The sequence below is a fragment of the Hoplias malabaricus genome, chromosome 13, assembly GCF_029633855.1.
Source record: "Hoplias malabaricus isolate fHopMal1 chromosome 13, fHopMal1.hap1, whole genome shotgun sequence".
NCBI classification, from domain to species: domain Eukaryota; kingdom Metazoa; phylum Chordata; class Actinopteri; order Characiformes; family Erythrinidae; genus Hoplias; species Hoplias malabaricus.
Window position 1 is genome coordinate 34,955,550 of NC_089812.1, and position 20,075 is coordinate 34,975,624.

The 20,075-nt window shown below is 41.9% G+C and overlaps 2 protein-coding genes across 2 annotated transcripts; one reads left to right on the forward strand and one right to left on the reverse strand.

Annotated features, from left to right (window-relative positions):
* Window positions 1-149: 149 nt before the first annotated feature.
* Window positions 150-14,749, reverse strand: LOC136664497 (large ribosomal subunit protein uL3-like). The gene is made up of 10 exons (XM_066641674.1): window positions 14,513-14,749; window positions 9,576-9,768; window positions 8,660-8,828; window positions 6,526-6,661; window positions 4,328-4,514; window positions 3,214-3,374; window positions 2,298-2,399; window positions 1,771-1,866; window positions 1,172-1,291; window positions 150-212 (listed from the first exon to the last, which is right to left on the reverse strand). The coding sequence occupies exons 1-10, from the start codon at window positions 14,747-14,749 to the stop codon at window positions 150-152; spliced, it is 1,464 nt and encodes a 487-aa protein (XP_066497771.1).
* A 1,161-nt stretch (window positions 14,750-15,910) lies between these two features.
* On the forward strand, window positions 15,911-19,067 carry ndufb10 (NADH:ubiquinone oxidoreductase subunit B10). The gene is made up of 4 exons (XM_066642568.1): window positions 15,911-16,181; window positions 18,384-18,522; window positions 18,608-18,747; window positions 18,936-19,067. The coding sequence occupies exons 1-4, from the start codon at window positions 16,034-16,036 to the stop codon at window positions 19,013-19,015; spliced, it is 507 nt and encodes a 168-aa protein (XP_066498665.1). The 5' UTR covers window positions 15,911-16,033; the 3' UTR covers window positions 19,016-19,067.
* The last annotated feature ends 1,008 nt before the right edge of the window (window positions 19,068-20,075 follow it).

A 20,075-nucleotide genomic window follows, 5' to 3' on the forward strand; every position in this document is an offset into this window, starting at 1 on the left:
TGATTTGACTACTGTTTGCTAATATAGTTTACATCAGATTTCTTTATGAGTAATTAACTGCATGGATAATCTGCTAAGATGGACTCCGAGAGGATTTTCCTAAAAGGACTTAGGTTTGATGAAGGAGAGATGAAGCCTGTTGAAAAACCTCAAAGCTGCTCCTCTGAGACAGGTTCAGAGGCTTTCTTCAGCAGGTGTTTCTTCTGAGGACCCTGAGGGAATAGAATAATCCCGATCTAAATTCTGAATCAGTTGTAACCACTTCAACCTACAATTTAATGCAAAATAGATACGGATAAAAATAATACTGGAAGACTGCATGGAACATTAGGATTCCATCCATCCACCCCTTATCTGTAACCCGTATCCAGTTCAGGGTCACTGTGGGTCCAGAGCCTACCTGGAATCATTGGGCGCAAGGCAGGAATACACCCTGGAGTGGGCGCCAGTCCTTCACAGGGCAATACACACACTCACACATTAACTCACACCTACGGACACTTTTGAGTCACCAATCCATCTATCAACGTGTGTTTTTGGACCGTGGGAGGAAACTGGAGCTCCCGGAGGAAACCCACACAGACACAGTGAGAACACACCACACTCCTCACAGAAAGTCACCCGGAGGAAACCCACGCAGACACAGTGAGAACACACCACACTCCTCACAGACAGTCACCCGGAGGAAACCCACGCGAACACAGAGAGAACACACCACACTCCTCACAGACAGTCACCCGGAGGAAACCCACGCAGACACAGGGAGAACACACCACACTCCTCACAGACAGTCACCCGGAAGAAACCCACGCAGACACAGAGAGAACACACCACACTCCTCACAGATAGTCACCCGGAGGAAACCCACGCGGACACAGAGAGAACACACCACACTCCTCACAGACAGTCACCCGGAGGAAACCCACGCGGACACAGAGAGAACACATCACACTCCTCACAGACAGTCCCCCGGAGGAAATCCACGCAGACACAGGGAGAACACACCACACTCCTCACAGACAGTCACCCGGAGCAGGAATTGAACCCACAACCTCCAGGTCCCTGGAGCTGTGACTGCGACACCTACCTGCTGCTCCACCGTGCCACACATTAGGATTTCAATTCAGATTTTCTGCTACATCCTCCACTTCCTGACCTAGCAATGACTTACCATGAAGGCAAACTTCTCCTGAGCTGTCTGGAAGCATCCATGGCCAAACTTGGAGGTGGTGTCGATGAATTTGAGCTCTATGGGCTCCTTTGCTCTGCGTGAGGTTTGCACAAGCAAGGACTAAAACAGAGATGTGAGTGAATGAATCTTTCTGTGAACATGTCACATGATAAAGAATAGCACATATAGTACATAAAAGACAGAGGTGTAGCTTTCAGTTCAGCTTTGAGAGGAGCACTGATGCTATCAGTCATGACACGGGCAGGATTTTAAGCGAAATATAAAAATGTACATTATTTGGAACCTCCCTGCATTCAGTGTTTGCCTTTGCTAGAGTTGTATATCTATTATATGTCAATATTTCCCCAGTGATTTCAGTACAGTGCTATAATGAATGAATTACACTAGGGGGAGCCCTAAAAGAAAATAAAGACCCAACTCTTACACTGTGTTCCGTTAAACACTGGGTAAAAAATCCCACGAACCCCTAGCAAAGGTGCACAGATTTACTAAAATAGACAATACAGTCTCCTGTTATGTTACAAAATTTGCATCCAGTGTTAGTATACAACAGTTGTATAACATTAACTCCAACATACCTTTCTGAGGGTGAGCACTCGTTTCTTAGCCCCAACCACACAGCCTTTCAACATCAAAAAGTCATTGTTCACTTCTCCGTAACGAGGGAAGCCTCCCTGTTGAAGTAAATAATGCATTGAGCCATTGTCAGCTTGTCATTAGAAAAATATTTAAGAATAAATAGTCAATTTCACCTGTGTGCCTCTCAGTGTTCACGCACCTAGCACCTAGCTGTTAGCTGCTAATGGCTAGTGAATCCTGACCAATATTTGCATTTGTCAAATGTGACCTATATTAGCCAAATAGCCGAACCGTGAAAACAGACGAAAGGTTGTTTTTCTCAGGCCCTAAATGCTTTATGCTAATGCCATGGCTAAGTCATCAATATTTTTCTAATTGTAAACTCAATTTATACTACTTTGTAAATAAAATAAAATAACCTTGTGAACCTTTAAAGGGCAACTTCAGGGATTCCAACAAAAGCAAAACCAGAGTCACAAACCAAAAATCAGCCAGGTGTGAATCATGAATGTTAGACGTTCATTACCAGAGGAGTGATGGTCTTCTTGGTTGTGTCATAGTTGGTGGAGGCACTGTTGTGAACCACTTTGCCATCCTGGACATGAATCCCTTTCCCAATGCGATAGATCTGAAAAAATATATAATAATTCAGTTACTGGGAAGAACGGTTTCATGTGAAGATTTCAGATACGTCTAAATACTACGTACAGTGTTGTTTAATGTTTCTGCATCAAACATTTCTCTTCAAATGAACGGTATAATTGATATTTTTTCTCCCCTTTGCTGCAGTAACAGCTCGTAATGTTCTGGGAAATTATAAAACAGCCAACATTTAAAAGCACTTCGTTGTTTTCCTATCCATTTTCCCACCTGTGATAATATTCAATTTTAAAACGAGCTTGAGTTTGGGAAAGGCGCTATATAAATAAACTGCATTATTATTTATTATCGAAAGGGGAGCACAGTGATGCAAGAGTAACACTGTAGCTGTCACATAGCTCCAGGCTTTTAGGGTTGTAGTTTCAGGTTACTGTGTCAGGTTACTGTCTCAGAGGAGTTAGGTGTGTTCTCCCATTGTCTGCACGGGGTTCCTCCCAGTCCAAAAATAACTGTTGGTATTTGGATTGACAATCACAATAAAGTGTCCATTAATAGGATAAATGCACTAAAAGACAATGAGTGAGTGAATTAATTAATTAATTACTAGGAAAGCTTTACACTAGACAATGGAACATACTCCAGCTCTTTCCAAAGGCATTGGATGGAGCTACATCCTTCCTGAGAACATCAAGTTCCACTGCTGCACAGTCCAATTTTCAGAGGCTTTATACCACTGTAGATGATGCTTTGCAATTAAAGTATCTGTCTGCAAACTTTTGGATATGTAATTTATATTAGTCAAAATATATGGAGCTTCAGAAAAAGACAAGGAAATATGAGACCTTTTTGTTAATCTCGGTGCGGTGGTGGTAGCCCTTCTGGCCAGCTCTGGCGATAGTGTAGCCTACACGAGCTGGATGCCAGGCTCCAATGCAGGCTACCTTCCTTAGTCCCTTATGAGTTTTCCTGGGCAGTTTCTTGGTGTCCCAGCGGCTTGTCACCCCTGGGAACACAGACGCGAATCAGCTTTTAAGTGATAATTTGATAGGGAAATCTCACTTAATCTATATTGTCAATCAGCTAAGGTCTGTGGTCAGTTTTTTAACATGCTAACAAGCTAACATGTAAAATAAGCTTATCGCCAACAGTTAGCATTTTGAAACAATCAGTCTTGCCTTTAAATTCTTCTACAATACTTTTTATTTAACTTCAATGAGACCTGCTTATGTGGTTTCTGTTAGTGTACTGTTATAAATATGGATAAAATGATGAAATTTGGGTTAAATGCTGTTACTACTTTAGCTATGCTATAGTTTGTTTCATTAGGTTTTACAGGTATCAAAGTGTGAGAGTGTCAGGTATTACATAGATGATTTTAATTTAAATTTACTCTTCTAATTTGTGAAATAAGCTTTCATAACTTGCTATACGTGTACTGTGCAAAGTAAAACAAAAACATGTTGGCTAAAGAACAATTTAGTGTTAGATATTTAGTGTTAAGGGTGACCAGACGTCCTCTTTTACCCGGACATGTCCTCTTTTTGTAGACTTAAAAAAATGTTTCGGAATTTCACGAGAAGTTTCGTTCACAAACTAGTCCCGCCCTCCCCTACTCCGATTGGTTCGCTTGAGTGAGAAGGGGGCGTGGTGAAGTATCCTAAAATCTTCTGACTGGACGGTCTGACTGTAGAGTTACCGTTATTGGTCGATAACCTTCTCTGTAAATGTTTAATTATTTAATTGGTCAGTCTGCACGTCAGTAATCCCCCCCCCCCCCCCCACCCCTTCGGGAACTTGTGCTCGTTTTCACCTTCTCAGATCTGGTCACCCTATTACTGTTAGAAATTCCAGACACACTGCAGCGCTGCATGAAAAAGCCCCAAGTTTATCAAGTTCTTTCAGTTTTAAGAAATCCACCAAAATTCTCCATTATTGTTATCTCATCATTCATCTCACCCTTCATTCCATGGCCTTTGGTGACCCCAATTACATCGATCATCTCGTCCTGGCAGAAGACAGAGGACACGGGTATGGCCTGCTCCAGTTTCTCTCTAGCCCAGTCCACTTTCTCAGCTATTGAGCCTCCATTTACCTGCACCTCCATGATATGAGCCTTCTTCTGCCTCAGGTGCAGCAGGCGCATCTGCACAAAGAGAAGCAAATGAGGCTATTTTTTTCTAAAATAACAATGATTTCTCCAACCAAAAACTAAAGGAGCAGTTTGTCATTTTGCCACCAGCAAAAGTATTAAAAATACTTTTTTACATTTATTTTCAATGAAAATCAATCTCAGTAGAAGAAGAACTAAACAACTTTGTCATCTCTCAATGAAAGCGTTTATGCTCCATAGAGTGGGCCCCTCAAATGTCAGAGGTCGTACAGCATTTAATGTTTAATACAGGATTGCTGTTACATGCAGGACTCAATTTTTCAGTTTAATGTTGTTTCATACTGTGTAGCGTAATCACTGTGTAAAATGCTAATTGCTCTCTTAAGCACAATCTGCACTGAAAGGGCTTGTCTCTTTTGCCAGATTTTCTGCTGTTAAAGCAACATAACTGAACAGTTTAATGGAGCTAAGGAGAATGCTAACTGCCCTTATGCACTTGAGTTATGTGCCAGCCCCATACTCGACAGCACCGTAAGCAGTAAATAAGGGCAGATGAGAGTCATCATACCCTCCCAGAGAGTGAGGCCAATTGTCCTCCTGGCCTCAAATTGTTGAAGAGAAGAATTCCAGGGACCAGCGATTGAGCTCACCATCATACTAATGACAGGGCCAATAGTTAGACCACTGCAGGTCAGAAGACCATAACTGGGGTTTTCAGTAGTAAATAACAGTTTATATTACAGTTTATTACAGTTTAGTTTGGTACAAATCTTAATTAATATCAATATTTGATATATTAATGTGTGTATATCCAAAATTACCTACGTTTTCCTTTTCAGATCATTCTAAACTGTTATTTTAAGTAATCAGATGTAGTTTGGGGGCCTTTAAATGTGTGCCAAAGGTATGAGGTTGCTCATACTAGAGAGCATTCAGTGTGAAATTACTTTACTCTTCACCAAAAGCTCTGCTGATGTAAGTGTTTACGTGATTGCTGTGTAGGGGCTATGTAACAACTCAATGTGCAGTGAGTAAGCAAGGCTTCTGTTTAGTGGCTTATTTTTAAACTGCCATTTGAAACCGCAGTCTCATGCTCTTACACGCATGGGTGGAACATTTTTTTTATTAGCCAAAGTGTAATGGATTGCTCATCGATTGCATGAGATAAAAAGAGAGTAGTGAAATCCTGTTATTTTCTAACGTGATTTCATTGTGAGGGTAGATTGAAAACCACAGCATGGTTTAAAAACAAGGGCTTTTAATAGTGATTCCAAACATGTACGGTTTCTGATTCTTTGAACATACTTTTAGTGGATAGTTCCTTTGAGAAGACCTTTATTATTGTTATTATTATTATTTTCATTTCTATTTTTTGAATTATTAAATTATATTTGCCGTTTTACCTAGCTATTTCACAGCACTTATTATATTTGGTTAAACATTTCTGACAAGTGGTCAGGTAGCGTCACTGTCACACAGCTACAGGGTCCTGGGGTTGTGGGTTTAAGCCCCATTCTGGGTGATTGTCTGTTTGGAGTTTGGTGTGTTCTCCCTGTGTCCATGTGGGTATCCTCTGGGCACTTGGGTTTCATCCCACAGTCAAAAAACACATGCTGGTAGTGGAATTGGCTATTTAAAAGTGTCCATAGGGGTGAGTGAATGTGTGAGTGTGTGTCGCCCTGCAAAGGAATAGCGCCCCCCTCGAGGCTGTGTTCCTGCCTTGCGCCCAGTGATTCCAGGTAGGCGCTGATCCCATTGCAACCCTAAACTGTCTCTGTAACATCTTATGGTAATATTGATCACATCATTATGCATCAGTGGGTGGGAAAAATAAAGTTAACCAAACTATTTTACCGCTCCTTCCAACCACCCACCTATCACTAAACAAAAAAAGCCATCCCAGCTGTCTCAGAGATGATCTGTCACACCATGTTGAGGTGGCTGGAAAAGCTGGAAAAATACTTATAGCTGTGTGGAATTCTGCTAGTTATATTTTGGGACGTGATGTGGAAATGCAATGTTCACATACGTGTGTTAACTTTACCTGAGAATGAACAATGACCCTGATAACAGAGCAGTACTTTTTCATCAGGGAGAAGTCCTTCTCCAGCTGCTTTTTGCCTGTTTCATCCTGCCACTTCTTGCTATATTTAGTAAAGGTCTTCTTCTTGCTCTTGTGCCTGAAACAGGGTCATGGTAAAGGAATACAAAAATAAAGTGAACTCTTTTTATGAGGAAAGTCCCATGTAGTTAAAAGCATTTTACTCCAACTCTCTCTCTCTCTCTCTCTCTCTCTCTCTCTCTCTCTCTCTCTCTCTCTCTCGGTCTCTCTCTCTGTCTCTCTCTGTATCTCCCTCTCTCTCTCTCTCTCTTTCTCTCTATCTCTCTCTCTCTCTCTCTGTCTCTCAGTCTCTCTCTCTGTCTCTCTCTGTATCTCCCTCTCTCTCTCTCTCTCTCTCTCTCAGTCTCTCTCTCTGTCTCTCTCTGTATCTCCCTCTCTCTCTCTCTCTCTCTCTCTCTCTCTCTCTCTCTCTCTCTCTCTCTCTCTCTCTCTCTCTCTGGCTCTTCTGGCTGGCCCTGCTGATCTAGTGTGGAGAGAAGTGGCCTGCACCATCCTACGCAAGGTCGATGGACTCGGTTTGGACACTGCACTGTTTTTTACAGACTATAAAAGACTGCACCTTGCTGGATTACCTCTTTTATATCGGGGGCTTTTTAAAATGTGGGGACTTTTTAAGAAGCACAGACTGGAGACTACTGCCTCGCTTTTTTGGCTGTTGGAAGAGCCAATAGTAAAAGGGGCTCGGTTGGACGTGTCTGGAGATGGTGTACCGGGCCTTGCTTTAATGCTCAGTAACTCTGGAACAGTGACATTGCGGGACCTGGTGGGTGTGTTAGGGCCAGGCTTAAAGGACATTCAGAATGTTGCCTCTGTACTGGGGCTGAGGTCACTCCGTCAAGCTGAAACCATCACTGACTTGTGGAAGGACAGGCTGTCCTTGGAGGAACTGTCATTGTTGGAAAAGTACAGTACTGGGAGTATAATGCCCAACAAGGGGACCTTTTCCCACGTACTGCTCTTACTCCTGACTTAAATGGAGCATCGGGCCCTTTGTTAGAGCTCTCGGGCCTGCGGGACGTGGACCTTCACTCTGTGTCAGGCCGTGTTTTATATGAATGCTGTGTTAAAGTGTTGAATAAAACAGTACTGAATGGACGACCTGACACGGTGTGGAGGGACAAGCTGGGGGTAGGGACGGAAAGGCAGCCTGTCTGGAGGGTTTTATATAAACAACCCCTAACTAAGAGGTCTGGAGATCTCCAGTGGAGGATCTTACATGGGGTCATAGCAGTGAACTCCTTTGTGTCTGTGATAAATCCAGAAGTCAGTGATAGGTGTGCTTTTTGTGGGCTCAGAGAGACCATCTTTCACTGTTTTTTAGACTGTTCAAGGCTTAAGTCCCTTTTTCTGACACTTGAGTTTTTATTTTTGAAATGTGGGGAAATTTTTAACTCTTGTGCTTTTATTTTTGGGGCTGGTTATCGACAAAAAGACCGTGTTAAGTGGCAGCTGCTTAATTTCATAGTGGGTCAGGCAAAACTGGCGATATACAACTCCAGGAGAAATAAAATGGAGGACAGATCTGGTCAGGAGGTTTTACCTCTGTTCTTGTCCCTAATAAAGTCCAGAATTTTCTTTGAGTTTGGTTTTTACAAAACTCTGAATAACATTGAAGGTTTTGAGCTGGAATGGTGTTGTAATGATCTCCTGTGCAGGGTTGAGGAGGGAGAGCTGATCTTCACAAGCCCTTTGAGCTGAATGCTTTAATTGATACTGTGGTTATGTCTGTGATGTCGTACTGTGTTTGTTTACTGTTATATGTGTTTATGGATGGTTGAATAAATGTTATGTTTTTAAAAAAATCTCTCTCTCTCTCTCTCGGTCTCTCTCTCTGTATCTCCCTCTCTCTCTCTGTATCTCCCTCCCTCTCTCTCTCTCTCTCTCTCTCTCTCTCTAATCTACTCTCATTATCGTACATGTAATAACAGATAATAATGTCTTGTCAGAACTGGGGGTTACAAAACCCCAGTAATTGTAAGTTGGCTATACCCCCTCCAATAATTGTTTATAAGTTAACAGATGGCACAGAGAGGCGCATAAACAAAAAAATACACACCAGTTTTTGTAGAAACGCCGCTTGCATTCATCGCTAATGTGCTCAGCAAAAATGGTCTTGAAATTGCGCAGACCCTTCACAGTGTTGATGTATCCTACCACTCCCACCACAATCACAGGAGGAGTCTCAATAACAGTCACAGCCTCCACCTCCTCTCGCTTTGATATCTCTTTGAGGGAGGAAAAAAAGTTACACTGGAATGAATATTGAGTTTAATGACGTTTTAGAGGGTTGTGGTAAAGGACGTCTAAACCTTACATATTCATCATATCTACTGCATGTTAAACTGGGCACAGCTATTACTCCAATGTGTCGGATGGGTAAATAAATAGTTCTGTTTTGAATATATCAGATGTAATCACTGGTTTGAAAGAGTCTGAGACGTTTATGGCATCACAACACCTCCCTAAACAAACTCGGGAGTCTTTTTTAAAGCATTTTGTTGTTAGCAAGTGGGCGATTCCCATGTGTTTTCCAAGACACATTCCAATGTGTACCAAATACCAAATGCCAATATCCTGTTTTTCACTTGTCCATAAATGCTACTGAACAATGCAAACTACAATAAGAGTCTTTGGCTGGCTGTACTGAATACTGACAACAATAAATGTTTATCTACCATGTTAAGAGATGAAAGGCAGAGGTGGGTGGATCGATCAAAATATCGATACCAACGCTGGTATTGATATTGAGCAGTATCCCCTCGTGTTTTGCTGTTGCACTGTCACGTGGCGAAGAGTAGAGGTATCGGTATGGATATCAGCGATACTGGCCCTGCATTTACTTGGTATCGGATCGATACCAAAATTCCCGGTATCGCCCTCCTCTAATGAAAGGCACTAGTGTTTGTGAGACAAGGACAAAAACTGTTACTTTGCATTTTGTGAAGCTATTCCACTAATCTAAAAAGACTCACTCATGCCGGTGCGATGCATCTCCCTTAGTGTGTGGGTCATGCCAGCCTTGTAGCCCAGGAATGCTGTGAGGTGGACAGGCTTTCTGGGGTCATCTTTGGGCCAGCTGTGCACCTTCCCACGGTGCCTCTTACTCCGCTTATGAGGAAGGAAGCCCAGGTGCCCATGACGAGGGGCATGGAATTTACGGTGAGACTGTGGGGGTAACACAAACCCAAATTTTATTAAACCCAGACTTCACAAATTGACACTGAAATAAACTGTAACACATTCTCACATTGTGTGAGCTGAACGGTCATATTATTAAATGTGTATTTTTGACTATAAAGGACTCTAACGTTAAAATGACTTGACTTTGAGAGCCATAGAGCTTTGTTTCAGATGCTAATGCTTTAAAGTGGAATGCTTTAGCAAACAGCACATTTTAAAGCTTCATTTTTAAAGAATAAACATTGGATTGATGAGTATTCAACATGCACAAAGCCTCATGCCTCTTCCCAGTTACATCAATGCTCAAAGTTAGCATTCTGGATAGCATTGTGGGTCTTACATAGGGTCATCAATGTCTACACTATCTGTGTCTCAGATTTTCGGATAGATATCTCCTTGTCTATTCAGAGAAAAGCATGACCCATGTATTTCAGAAGTGAATTACCCCTATCTTCTCTTCTTTGTAGGTTCCTTGAAGTTACATTTTTTTAAAAAAATTCAGGTAAATGCCTTCGTTAAAAATGTAGATATCATTTTAAATAAAATAAAAGCAAAAATGCCAGGAACAAACATGATTCAGTCCTTCACATCGAATCTAAAATGATCAGGTTCATACACTTTACACAATCACAAAGTGCCAACTTTAGAGTAATTATCATCACACTCACTCTACTACAGGTCTACAATCAGACACGTCACAGAAAAACCCTCTAAGTCAGCTTTAAGGCTAGAAAATCTAGGAGATCACTGACCATGGCTGTGTTTTCGGTCCAGACCCGAAGCTGAAAGAGACAGCGACAAGTGTTTTTCTAAGACTCATGCTTAAGACGACACAGAGGTTAAGCACTCTAAGTTGGTGGGTGGCCCAGTTAAGAAGTGGTGTTGCTTTTCATATCGGCCTGGTAGTGCCAAGAGATGACACTGAAGGGAAACCTAGAGAGGTGAACCAGCATCTGTTACAGAATGAGACAGTACAAAAAGAAAATAAGGGATCTCAAGCATCCTAAAACTCATAAAACTCAAAACAACCCTTATCCAGTTCAGGGTCACGGTGGGTCCAGAGCCTACCTGGAATCATTGGGCGCAAGGTATGAATACACCCTGGAGGGGGCGCCAGTCCTTCACAGGGCAACACACACACTCACACATACGGATAGTTTTAAGTCACCAATCCACCTATCAATGTGTGTTTTTGGACTGTGGGAGGAAACTGGAGCACCCAGAGGAAACCCACGCAGCAAGGCAAGGCAAGGCAAGGCAAGGCAAGGCAAGTTTATTTATAGAGCACCTTTCATACAGAAGCAATTCAAAGTGCTTTACAGAAAAAGAAATTACATTAAAAGCCAGAGTAAAATCATAAATTCCAATAAGACAATTACATAAAAAGAGTAAAATGATTAAAATGATTAAAACAATTTAAAATGACAATAAATGAAAAGAAATAAAAGAAATAAAATGCCGTTACAGAAAAGTGCAGAATATTTTAAACTGAGCTGTAAGCCTGCTCAAACAAGAGAGTTTTAAGTCTTGATTTAAATGTGTCTAACGTTGGGGCACTTCTAATATTCTCAGACAGCTGGTTCCATTTAAAAGTGGCATAGTAGCTAAATGCTGCCTCTCCATGTTTAGTTTTGACCCGAGGCAGGACTAACTGACTAGTTCCTAAAGATCTGAGATCTCTGCTCGGCTCATATCTCTGTAGCAGATCTGATAAATACGCTGGTCCTACCCCATTGAGACATTTATAAACCAGTAATAACACCTTAAAGTCTATTCTATAACAGACTGGTATCCAGTGTAAGGATTTGAGGATGGGGGTGATATGATCTCTTCTTTTGCTCCGAGTGAGAACTCTGGCAGCTGCATTTTGAATCAGCTGAAGCTGTTTAATGGTCTTTTTTGGAAGTCCAGCTAAGAGACCATTACAGTAATCAATCCTGCTAGAAATAAAAGCATGGATAAGTTTCTCTAGGTCTGGTTTAGTCAGAAAATCTCTAATCTTACTGATGTTCTTAAGATGGTAAAATGCTGATCTAGTAACCGCTTTAATATGACTACTAAAACTGAGATCTGAGTCCATTGATACACCAAGGTTGCGAGCCAGTTCTTTAGATTTGAGGGCTCTCGAGTCCAGATACGTAGCCAATCTTTGTCTCTCAGTGCTATTCCCAAATAGTATAATCTCAGTTTTATCTTTATTCAGCTGCAGAAAATTGTGTCCCATCCAGTTTGTGATGTGTTCAAGGCACTTGCTTAATAAGTCAACTGGGCCAGAGTCGTTTGGGGACAGGGCCATGTAAATCTGAGTATCATCTGCATAGCTGTGATAGGACAGCCCATAGTTCTGTAGAATCTGGCCAAGAGGAAGCATATATAAATTAAATAAAAGTGGACCAAGAATAGAGCCCTGGGGGACACCACAGGTTACTGGCATGTTCTCTGAAATATTATTTTCTATTTCTACAAAGTAGTTCCTGCCTTCCAGGTAAGAAATGAACCACTTCAGGACTGTTCCTGAGAGTCCAACCCAGTTTGCGAGTCTATCTATAAGAATCTTATGGTCAATGGTATCAAAGGCAGCACTAAGGTCAAGAAGTAATAGAAGAGATACCTTTCCAGCCTCTGTATTTAAGCGGATGTCATTAATTACCTTGATTAGAGCAGTCTCAGTGCTGTGATTAGACCGGAACCCGGACTGGAATTTGTCTAGGCTACTGTTTATGGACAAGAAACCAGTGATTTGCCTGAAAACTATTTTCTCAATGATTTTGCCCATGAACGGTAGATTAGCAATTGGCCTGTAGTTACTTATCAGAGAAGATTCTAAATTTTTCTTTTTTAGAAGAGGCTTTACAACTGCAGTTTTTAGTGAGCTCGGAAAAACCCCCGACATGAGTGAGGTGTTTACAATGTGGAGTATGTCTGGTGCTATAGTGTGAAACACACTCTTTAAAAAATTGGTTGGTAGTGTGTCAAGACTGCAAGTGGATGATTTGAGATGATTAACTGTGTCAGTTAAAATATTACTATCAACAGTACTGAACTCTGACATTTTAACTAAGGAGTTTTTATGAGGTGATGGAGAGGGTACAGACTCATTGTTGGATATAGATGTACTAATCGCTTGTCTGATATTCTGGATTTTAGTGTTAAAAAAGAATGCAAACTCATTACATCTCTCAGTTGATACTAATTCAGGGGCCATTGGTGTGGGTGAGTTAGTAAGTCTGTCGACCACGGTGAAGAGGATTTTGCTGTTGTTAGTGTTATTGTTGATGATACTAGAGAAATAGGATTGTCGTGTTTTGCATATTGTCGCGTTGTATTGACGTAGCCTATCTTTGTAGATTTCTTTGTGAATATGAAGACTTGTTTTACGCCATCTGCGTTCTGCCTTGCGACACTCCCTCTTTTGGATTTGAACAACAGAAGCATTTCTCCATGGTGCTTTCTGTTTGCAAGACAAGGCCTTCATTTTAACTGGCGCAATCTCATCCATTACACTGACAATTTTTGTATTAAAACTATTCAGCAAATCATCAACAGAGTTGGATCGTTCACATGGTGTAGTGCACAATTTACTCATGAAAAGTGTAGCTGTGCAGTCCTTTATAATCCTTTTCTTGACACAAACTCTTCTATCTCTGATGACTGGTGAGGCCCACATATCAAAGAACACACAGTAGTGATCTGACAGTGCGACGTCCTTCACAGTCACTGATATGTTGAGACTCTTTGAGATAACAATATCCAGCGTGTGACCATGACAATGAGTACTCCCTGTAACATGCTGTGAAAGACCAAAAGAGTCCAATATGGCAAGTAGTTCCTTGGCAAAACAGTCCTTGGGATTGTCGATATGTATGTTAAAGTCACCAGCAATAACAAAATGGTCAAAGTCTGTAGAAATAAAGGACAGCATCTCTGTAAATTCATCAATAAAATTAGCGCTGTACTTCGGAGGCCTGTAGACAGTTACTAGTAATATCTGTGGTGTCCCTTTCAAAACTACACAGAGATTCTCAAATGTTGTGAAGTCTCCAAATGATAACTGCTTGCACTGAAAAGAACCATGGAACAAAGCAGCTAGACCTCCACCTTTTCTGCTGGCACGAGATGCATTTAAAAAATGAAAATCTGGAGGAGCCGACTCCAATAAAACAGTTGCAGCACTACATTCATTTAGCCAAGTCTCAGTTAAAAGTATAAAATCAAGCCCATGTGCTGTAATAAAATCATTAATTAAGTGTGATTTGTTTGTGAGAGATCTGATATTTAGAAGAGCTAACTTAGTAACTTGTGCACTTTGCCACAGAATCTCTGTTTCACATTTTATTTGCTGTAGATTGGCTACATTCACAGAATCTGACCTGAACTCTCTGTTCTTTCTCTCTCTGATAAGTACTGGAATGGGAGAGATTACAGGCATCAAAGGTCCAAGCTTGTTTTGAAAACATGTACTGCTGACATCATCACTGCAGCAGCCAGGACCCGAAAAACATCACTTTTCTTTGCCTTTATCAGCTGACGAAGCTGTGTGAAGCTCCTGCTGGCGATGGGGCCGTGAGCGAAGCTGCCTTTCCGGGGGTTGAGGAGCTTGTCTTTTCCGTTGAGGTGCTCTAGGTGGTGATGGAGTGTGATTATTCTTAGGGGACAGTCTGGGGGACTGCAGTGGAGAAGTGGCAGTAGATGATGGTGGAGTAGAAGCTGGGGTGGTTCTTCTTTGCACCTGAGGGCTGGCTGACAGGGAAAGTGACAGCCTTGTCCCAGCCGAAACCAGCTTCTCCATGGCTGCTGGGAGGTTCAGGTGGGGTGATGTGGGGGGGGAGATAGAGGACAAGGAGGATTCCTCTTGGGGTTTTGGTGTCTCTGGCAGCTGATAGAGTTGGTCATTGCCACTCATGTCCAGTGTCTGCTGCTCCCTCAGGTCGTCCTCAGTGGAGAGAGGATGTTCCGGCTCTGACATGGTGTCATCAGCTTGTAGAGGAGAGTTCCTGGATGTTGATGCTGATGCGCCACCCCCAAGAGAAGTAGATAGATTGCACACTGAGAAAATGAGATTGTCTGTCAGAAGTTTAACACCCCTCTTGTTTGTGTGCAGTCCGTCTCTCCTAAAAAGTTCTCTCTTCCCAAAAAACAAGTTAAAATTGTCAATGAAGTTCAGCAAGGGGAGAACACACTGCACTCTTCACAGACAGTCACCCGGAGGAAACCCACAAGGACACAGGGAGAACACTCTGTACTCTTCACAGACAGTCACCCGGAGAAAACCCATGCAGACACAGGGAGAACACACCACACTCCTCAGAGACAGTCATCCGGAGAAAACCCATGCAGACACAGGGAGAACACACCACAATCCTCACCTGGATAGGGACTCGAACCCACAACCTCCAGGTCCCTGGAGCTGTGTGACTGAGACACTACCTGCTAAAAATCATGACTTCATGAACCAAGGATCTATTTCTGAACTGAATAGTGTCAGTCGCACAGCTCCATGACTCTGAGGTTGTGGGTTCAAGCTCAGGTGTGCTATTGGTTTCCTCCCACAGTCAAAAAACACATTCCAGTAGGTGGATTGGCCATTCATACTTGTCCATATGTCCGAGGGTGTGAGTGAATATGTGAGTGTGTGGTGTCATATGCTGGACTGGCACTTTGTACAGTGCTTCTGCTTTGCACCCACTGTTTCTGAATAGGATCTGGACCCACCGCAACCCTGAACTGGATAAGCGCTTACAGACAATGAACCAATGAATGAATATTAGACTTGGTATTACGTTGTGTATATTCAGTAGTGATGTGCGAATCAATACAGAAATACTGATACCTCCAATACCACATCTTTGAACAGATTGAACATCACTAATATTCAGCGAGCAACTGTGCTGCTGCTCATGCCTAGTAACTGGGGAAAGCTAAAAATGTAGAATAACAGTGACCTCTAGTGGCAAAACATTGTATTCCCTTTGCCGTGTATGACCTTTTACCTTTGACCTGTTTAAAGTCAAAGAAAAAAAAGAGTAATGTGCTTTTAAAACCCAAATACTGTCGTTTGATTAAATGGATGAGTTGTGCGCTAGGACTCTGTGAAATCAAATTTCAGCGCAGGTTTATGCCTCGCTCCGGTCTCTGTGACCTGCCGCCATGTTGTTTGGTTCGCGCAGGCGCAGAGAAGACAGAGGAGAAGGGTTGAGGTCGAACAGGAGGGAGATTTCTTTAATATTTCGCTCAGTTTTGGAGCAAAAAAATGCCGAAGGACTTCGACAAAGACGTGTATCCCGAGCCTCCGCGCCGGACCCCGGTGGTGGATAAACAGACGACTCTCCCTAACCCTGCTCTAATTTTAACCAATCTGTTTTATTACTCTGTGGACCTTCCAGTCACCACATTCAGAAGTGAGTGAGCCTTGTTAACACTCTTTTGAAGGGATTCCGGTTACAGTGACTGGTTTTTCATGGTTTAGCTTATAAAGTTATAGAATTTGAGTTCTAAAAAGCAGTTATACTAAGTGACCTTTTTGTAGCAAAGAGCTAACGTTAGCTAGCTAGCTAAAAACAATTCATATCCACAGGCCTCAGCCTTAGACCGCTTAAACCAGATAAATATGACTGTTCCTTCTCTTGTGGAGTTGCAGTGTTTGCACAAATAACACACTGTGTATATAAGTGTATATTTGAAGCGATAAATAATAAAAAATGAGAGATTTTGAGAGTCCTGTGCTTAAATTATGGATATTGTGACTGTTGTTGCTCAGGAAAGACTGAAGGTATGAAGCCAAAACAACCCCTACAAATCTTAAGGGGTATTAAAATTATATAGAGGCATGTAAACATAGTCATGTGTAATGTGCAGTGGTCAATACCAGTGGCATCAGCTCTTGCACAGAAACGAATTAATTTTGCACTGCTATGAATCTAGACGGCGAGTGGTCTGTTTGAGGAAAGGTCTTTGAGATATGTATCTTTTTAAAGAAAACATAGCACGTGAAAAATATTTTTGTTTAAAATAAATCAATGGAAATAAAAATAACTACGGAAATTAACACTAATAAGGACCTAAATATCCTAAATATTCTTCTCTTCCTATCCTCTCATTTAATCATAAAAGATCAAAATCATTTTCCAATTCACTAAATTGCAATAGGGCCGCAGGTAGTGTCGCAGTCACACAGCTCCAGGGGCCTGGAGGTTGTGGGTTCGAGTCCCACTCCGGGTGACTGTCTGTGAGGAGTGTGGTGTGTTCTCTCTGTGTCTGCGTGGGTTTTCCCTGGAAGACTCTCTGTGAGGAGTGTGGTGTGTTCTCTCTGTGTCTGTGTGGGTTTCCTCCGGGTGCTCCGGTTTCCTCCCACAGTCCAAAAAAACACGTTGGTAGGTGGATTGGCGACTCAAGTGTCCGTAGGTGTGAGTGTGTGTGTGTGTGTTGCCCTGTGAAGGACTGGTGCCCCCTTCTGGGTGTATTCCCGCCTTGCACCCAATGATTCCAGGTAGGCTATGGACCCACCGCGACCCTGAACTGGATAAGGGTTACAGATAATGAATGAATGAATACATAAATTGCAATAATAACTATGTTGTTTTTCTATGAATTGTGTGTGTGTGTATATATATATATACACACAATTCATATATATAAACAAATGCTAGCATGCCACAAATCATGGGATAGCAGTATGTAAATTAATTATGAAGTGGCATTACCTCAGGGCACAGCTCAGGATGTCTCACAGGTGTATAAGTTGTGAGGTGTTTTCTTGTGAGTGACACTGAACACTGGCCACCATGTTAATGGCAAGGCCACATGAATGTTTGGAGTTCGAATGAGTTGTGATTGTGAAGGTCAGATGGATGGGACATTCCATACCATAAGTTGTGCAGGCACTTTATATTCCTACAAAGTTTTACATGTGCAAAGGGAATAGGTCTCAGACGAACAGCATAGTCTGGCTACAATGTTTCATACAAATAATCAGTAAACTGTACCAGAAATCACATCCACATGGGAGCAAAAGGCCCACCAGAATGCCTTTGTTAACGCCACAACACCAGACAAAGTGTGTAATGTGGGCTTGTGAGGATGCTAACTTGACCCTAAGGGAATCGCACAGTGTGCTGCATGGTCCGATGAGTCAAGGTACCAGGCTGATAGTAGGGCTTATATGTGGAGAAGACATGAAGCCAGGCACCCCATTTGTCAACAAAGTACTGTGCAGACTGGAGGGGTTTTCCATACTGGGGTGGGGTGTTTGCTCACAGCATGTGTTAGGACAATTGGTCTGTCCGGTGGCAGGGATGTTTCACTGTTTGGTTACCATTTGCAGTCCTTTATATACCCTCACGGTGATGGGATATTACAGCAGGATAATGCACCATGACATCAGGCCAAAGTTATCTGCTTCTTCGTCAGACATTAACTCAAACAAGCAATTATATGTGGTGGAGAGGTCCATTCACACCTGAAATCTATCATCTACAATTGCCAGAGTTGTGGGTGGCTATCCAGGCAGCATGTCTCTCTCTCTCCCTCTCTCTCTCTCTCTCTCTCTCTCTCTGTGTGTTTTTGTGTATTTTATTGTTTATTAATGTCTTGTCTTTCCATAGATGCTGTTGACAGCATCAGGAACAAGAACAAATATTATTACTACCACCAGAATTTCCGTCGTGTGCCAGAGCTGATCGAATGCCAGGAAGGTGACTTTGTCTGCTATTATGAAGCAGAGATGCAGTGGAGACGAGATCAGTATGTATCAGTGTATTCTGTCTAAAAATTTCTCCTGTGTGTGTGTGTTAGTTTTGTAACATCTCTGAACGTTGTTGTTTTGTAGTAAGGTAGACCAGGAGATTGTGAAGATTGTTCAAGAGCGAGTTCGTGCCTGCCAGCAGCGTGAAGGCCCCAGTTACAAGCAGAACTGTGCCAAGGAGTACCAGCAGTTTAAGGAGGTCTCCAGGGCATATCAGTCTCGCTGTGAGTTCAATCCGTTCATCCTGCTCTTTATGTTCACACAGAATTGTGAATTATTATCAACACACATTGACCTCGCATCTTTAAGAAAAGCACATCATAGTGTTTGTTCGGACATATTCAACTTCAGTGTCAAATTTAATACAAACTAAAGTTTTCTAGGTATATGATGTTGCTCTGCTTTGTTTCAGATGGGGATCTTGGTGCATACGCTAGTGCGCGCAAGTGCTTGATGAAGCAAAAAGAGCGGATGAAGGCAGAAAGTGCATAAACATCTCTGGCTTTCTCTAATGTATAAACATGTAAAATAAATGTATTGGAAAATACTCTTCAGTGCTCATCTGTGAATATTCTTTTAAAGTGATAGTGGGTAACATCACAGCCATCCACACAGCAAACTGGGGTTTGAAATTCTGAGAACCATTACACCAGTTATAACCTTTTTTGGCAACTCTGAGCTCTACTTTTGTCTTGCCAGTCTGAAACAGCCTTTTTCCAACTGGGCAACAACTCTAGAAGCTGCACTTAATTTAATGCAAAATGAGGAAAAGGTGTGTTGTTTTTGGCTGCAATCATTCAGTGTACAGTGGGACATCTGTGAACAAATGGCCCAAAGATCCCAAAATATCCAGAAAATGGACTAAATTTGTCCACTTTAAACGGACACTTTGGAAAGGACCATCCGCTCACTCCGTTATCTGTAGCTCATTTCACTGGCGCTTTTCCAACAATATGGGCATGTAAGAACACAACGAAAGGTGTTCAAGAGCCTCTGTAACATGGAGGTAAACAGGGTAAGGACACTCACTTCGCCTGTTTTAGTTGGTGTTAGTTAACGTTAGCTTGACTTGCTAAACTCGGTGGCTCAGATTATACTCGGCTACGTAGCTGCATTACGGAGGTTTATAGTGTCGGATGAATTCGAGTTCGACTTCGATCACATTTACAAGAATAACGGTACCTCTACATTTGAGTTTAGCTTATTGCTAGGCTATTGTCATGAATAATGTTGGTTATTTAACTAGATACTGTCATAACAGTCGGTCATAACGGTGTTTTACCGCGGCGTTGTTCAGCTAGTGTCCACCAGTGACGTCACGGTTGTGTTCAAGGATTTCTGTAGCGTGGGTTTTTCCGTCAATTTAATAAAATTGTCAGTTTTAAAGCAAATTAAGCTGCTATTTTCATTTTAATTCATACTTATATCTGTCAGTAACTACAATAATGTGGAATATTCATGGAGGGCCATTAAGTGGTGCTTAGCCTTTAAAGTCAGAATATTTCAGGAACGTCTACATTTTTCAAGAAATCAATGCCAAATGTTTTGAAAA

Excerpts from the sequence above, each read along its gene's own strand:
- LOC136664497 (XM_066641674.1), bottom strand. The coding sequence starts at position 14,749 with ATGTCAGAGCCGGAACATCCTCTCTCCACTGAGGACGACCTGAGGGAG. Across the intron at positions 8,829-9,575 it reads GATGCATCGCACCGGCATGA|AGATATCAAAGCGAGAGGAG; the intron begins GTGAGTCTTTTT and ends CCTCCCTCAAAG. Across the intron at positions 1,292-1,770 it reads GAGTGCTCACCCTCAGAAAG|TCCTTGCTTGTGCAAACCTC; the intron begins GTATGTTGGAGT and ends TCTCTGTTTTAG.
- ndufb10 (XM_066642568.1), top strand. The coding sequence starts at position 16,034 with ATGCCGAAGGACTTCGACAAAGACGTGTATCCCGAGCCTCCGCGCCGG. Across the intron at positions 16,182-18,383 it reads TCCAGTCACCACATTCAGAA|ATGCTGTTGACAGCATCAGG; the intron begins GTGAGTGAGCCT and ends GTCTTTCCATAG. Across the intron at positions 18,748-18,935 it reads CAGGGCATATCAGTCTCGCT|ATGGGGATCTTGGTGCATAC; the intron begins GTGAGTTCAATC and ends GCTTTGTTTCAG.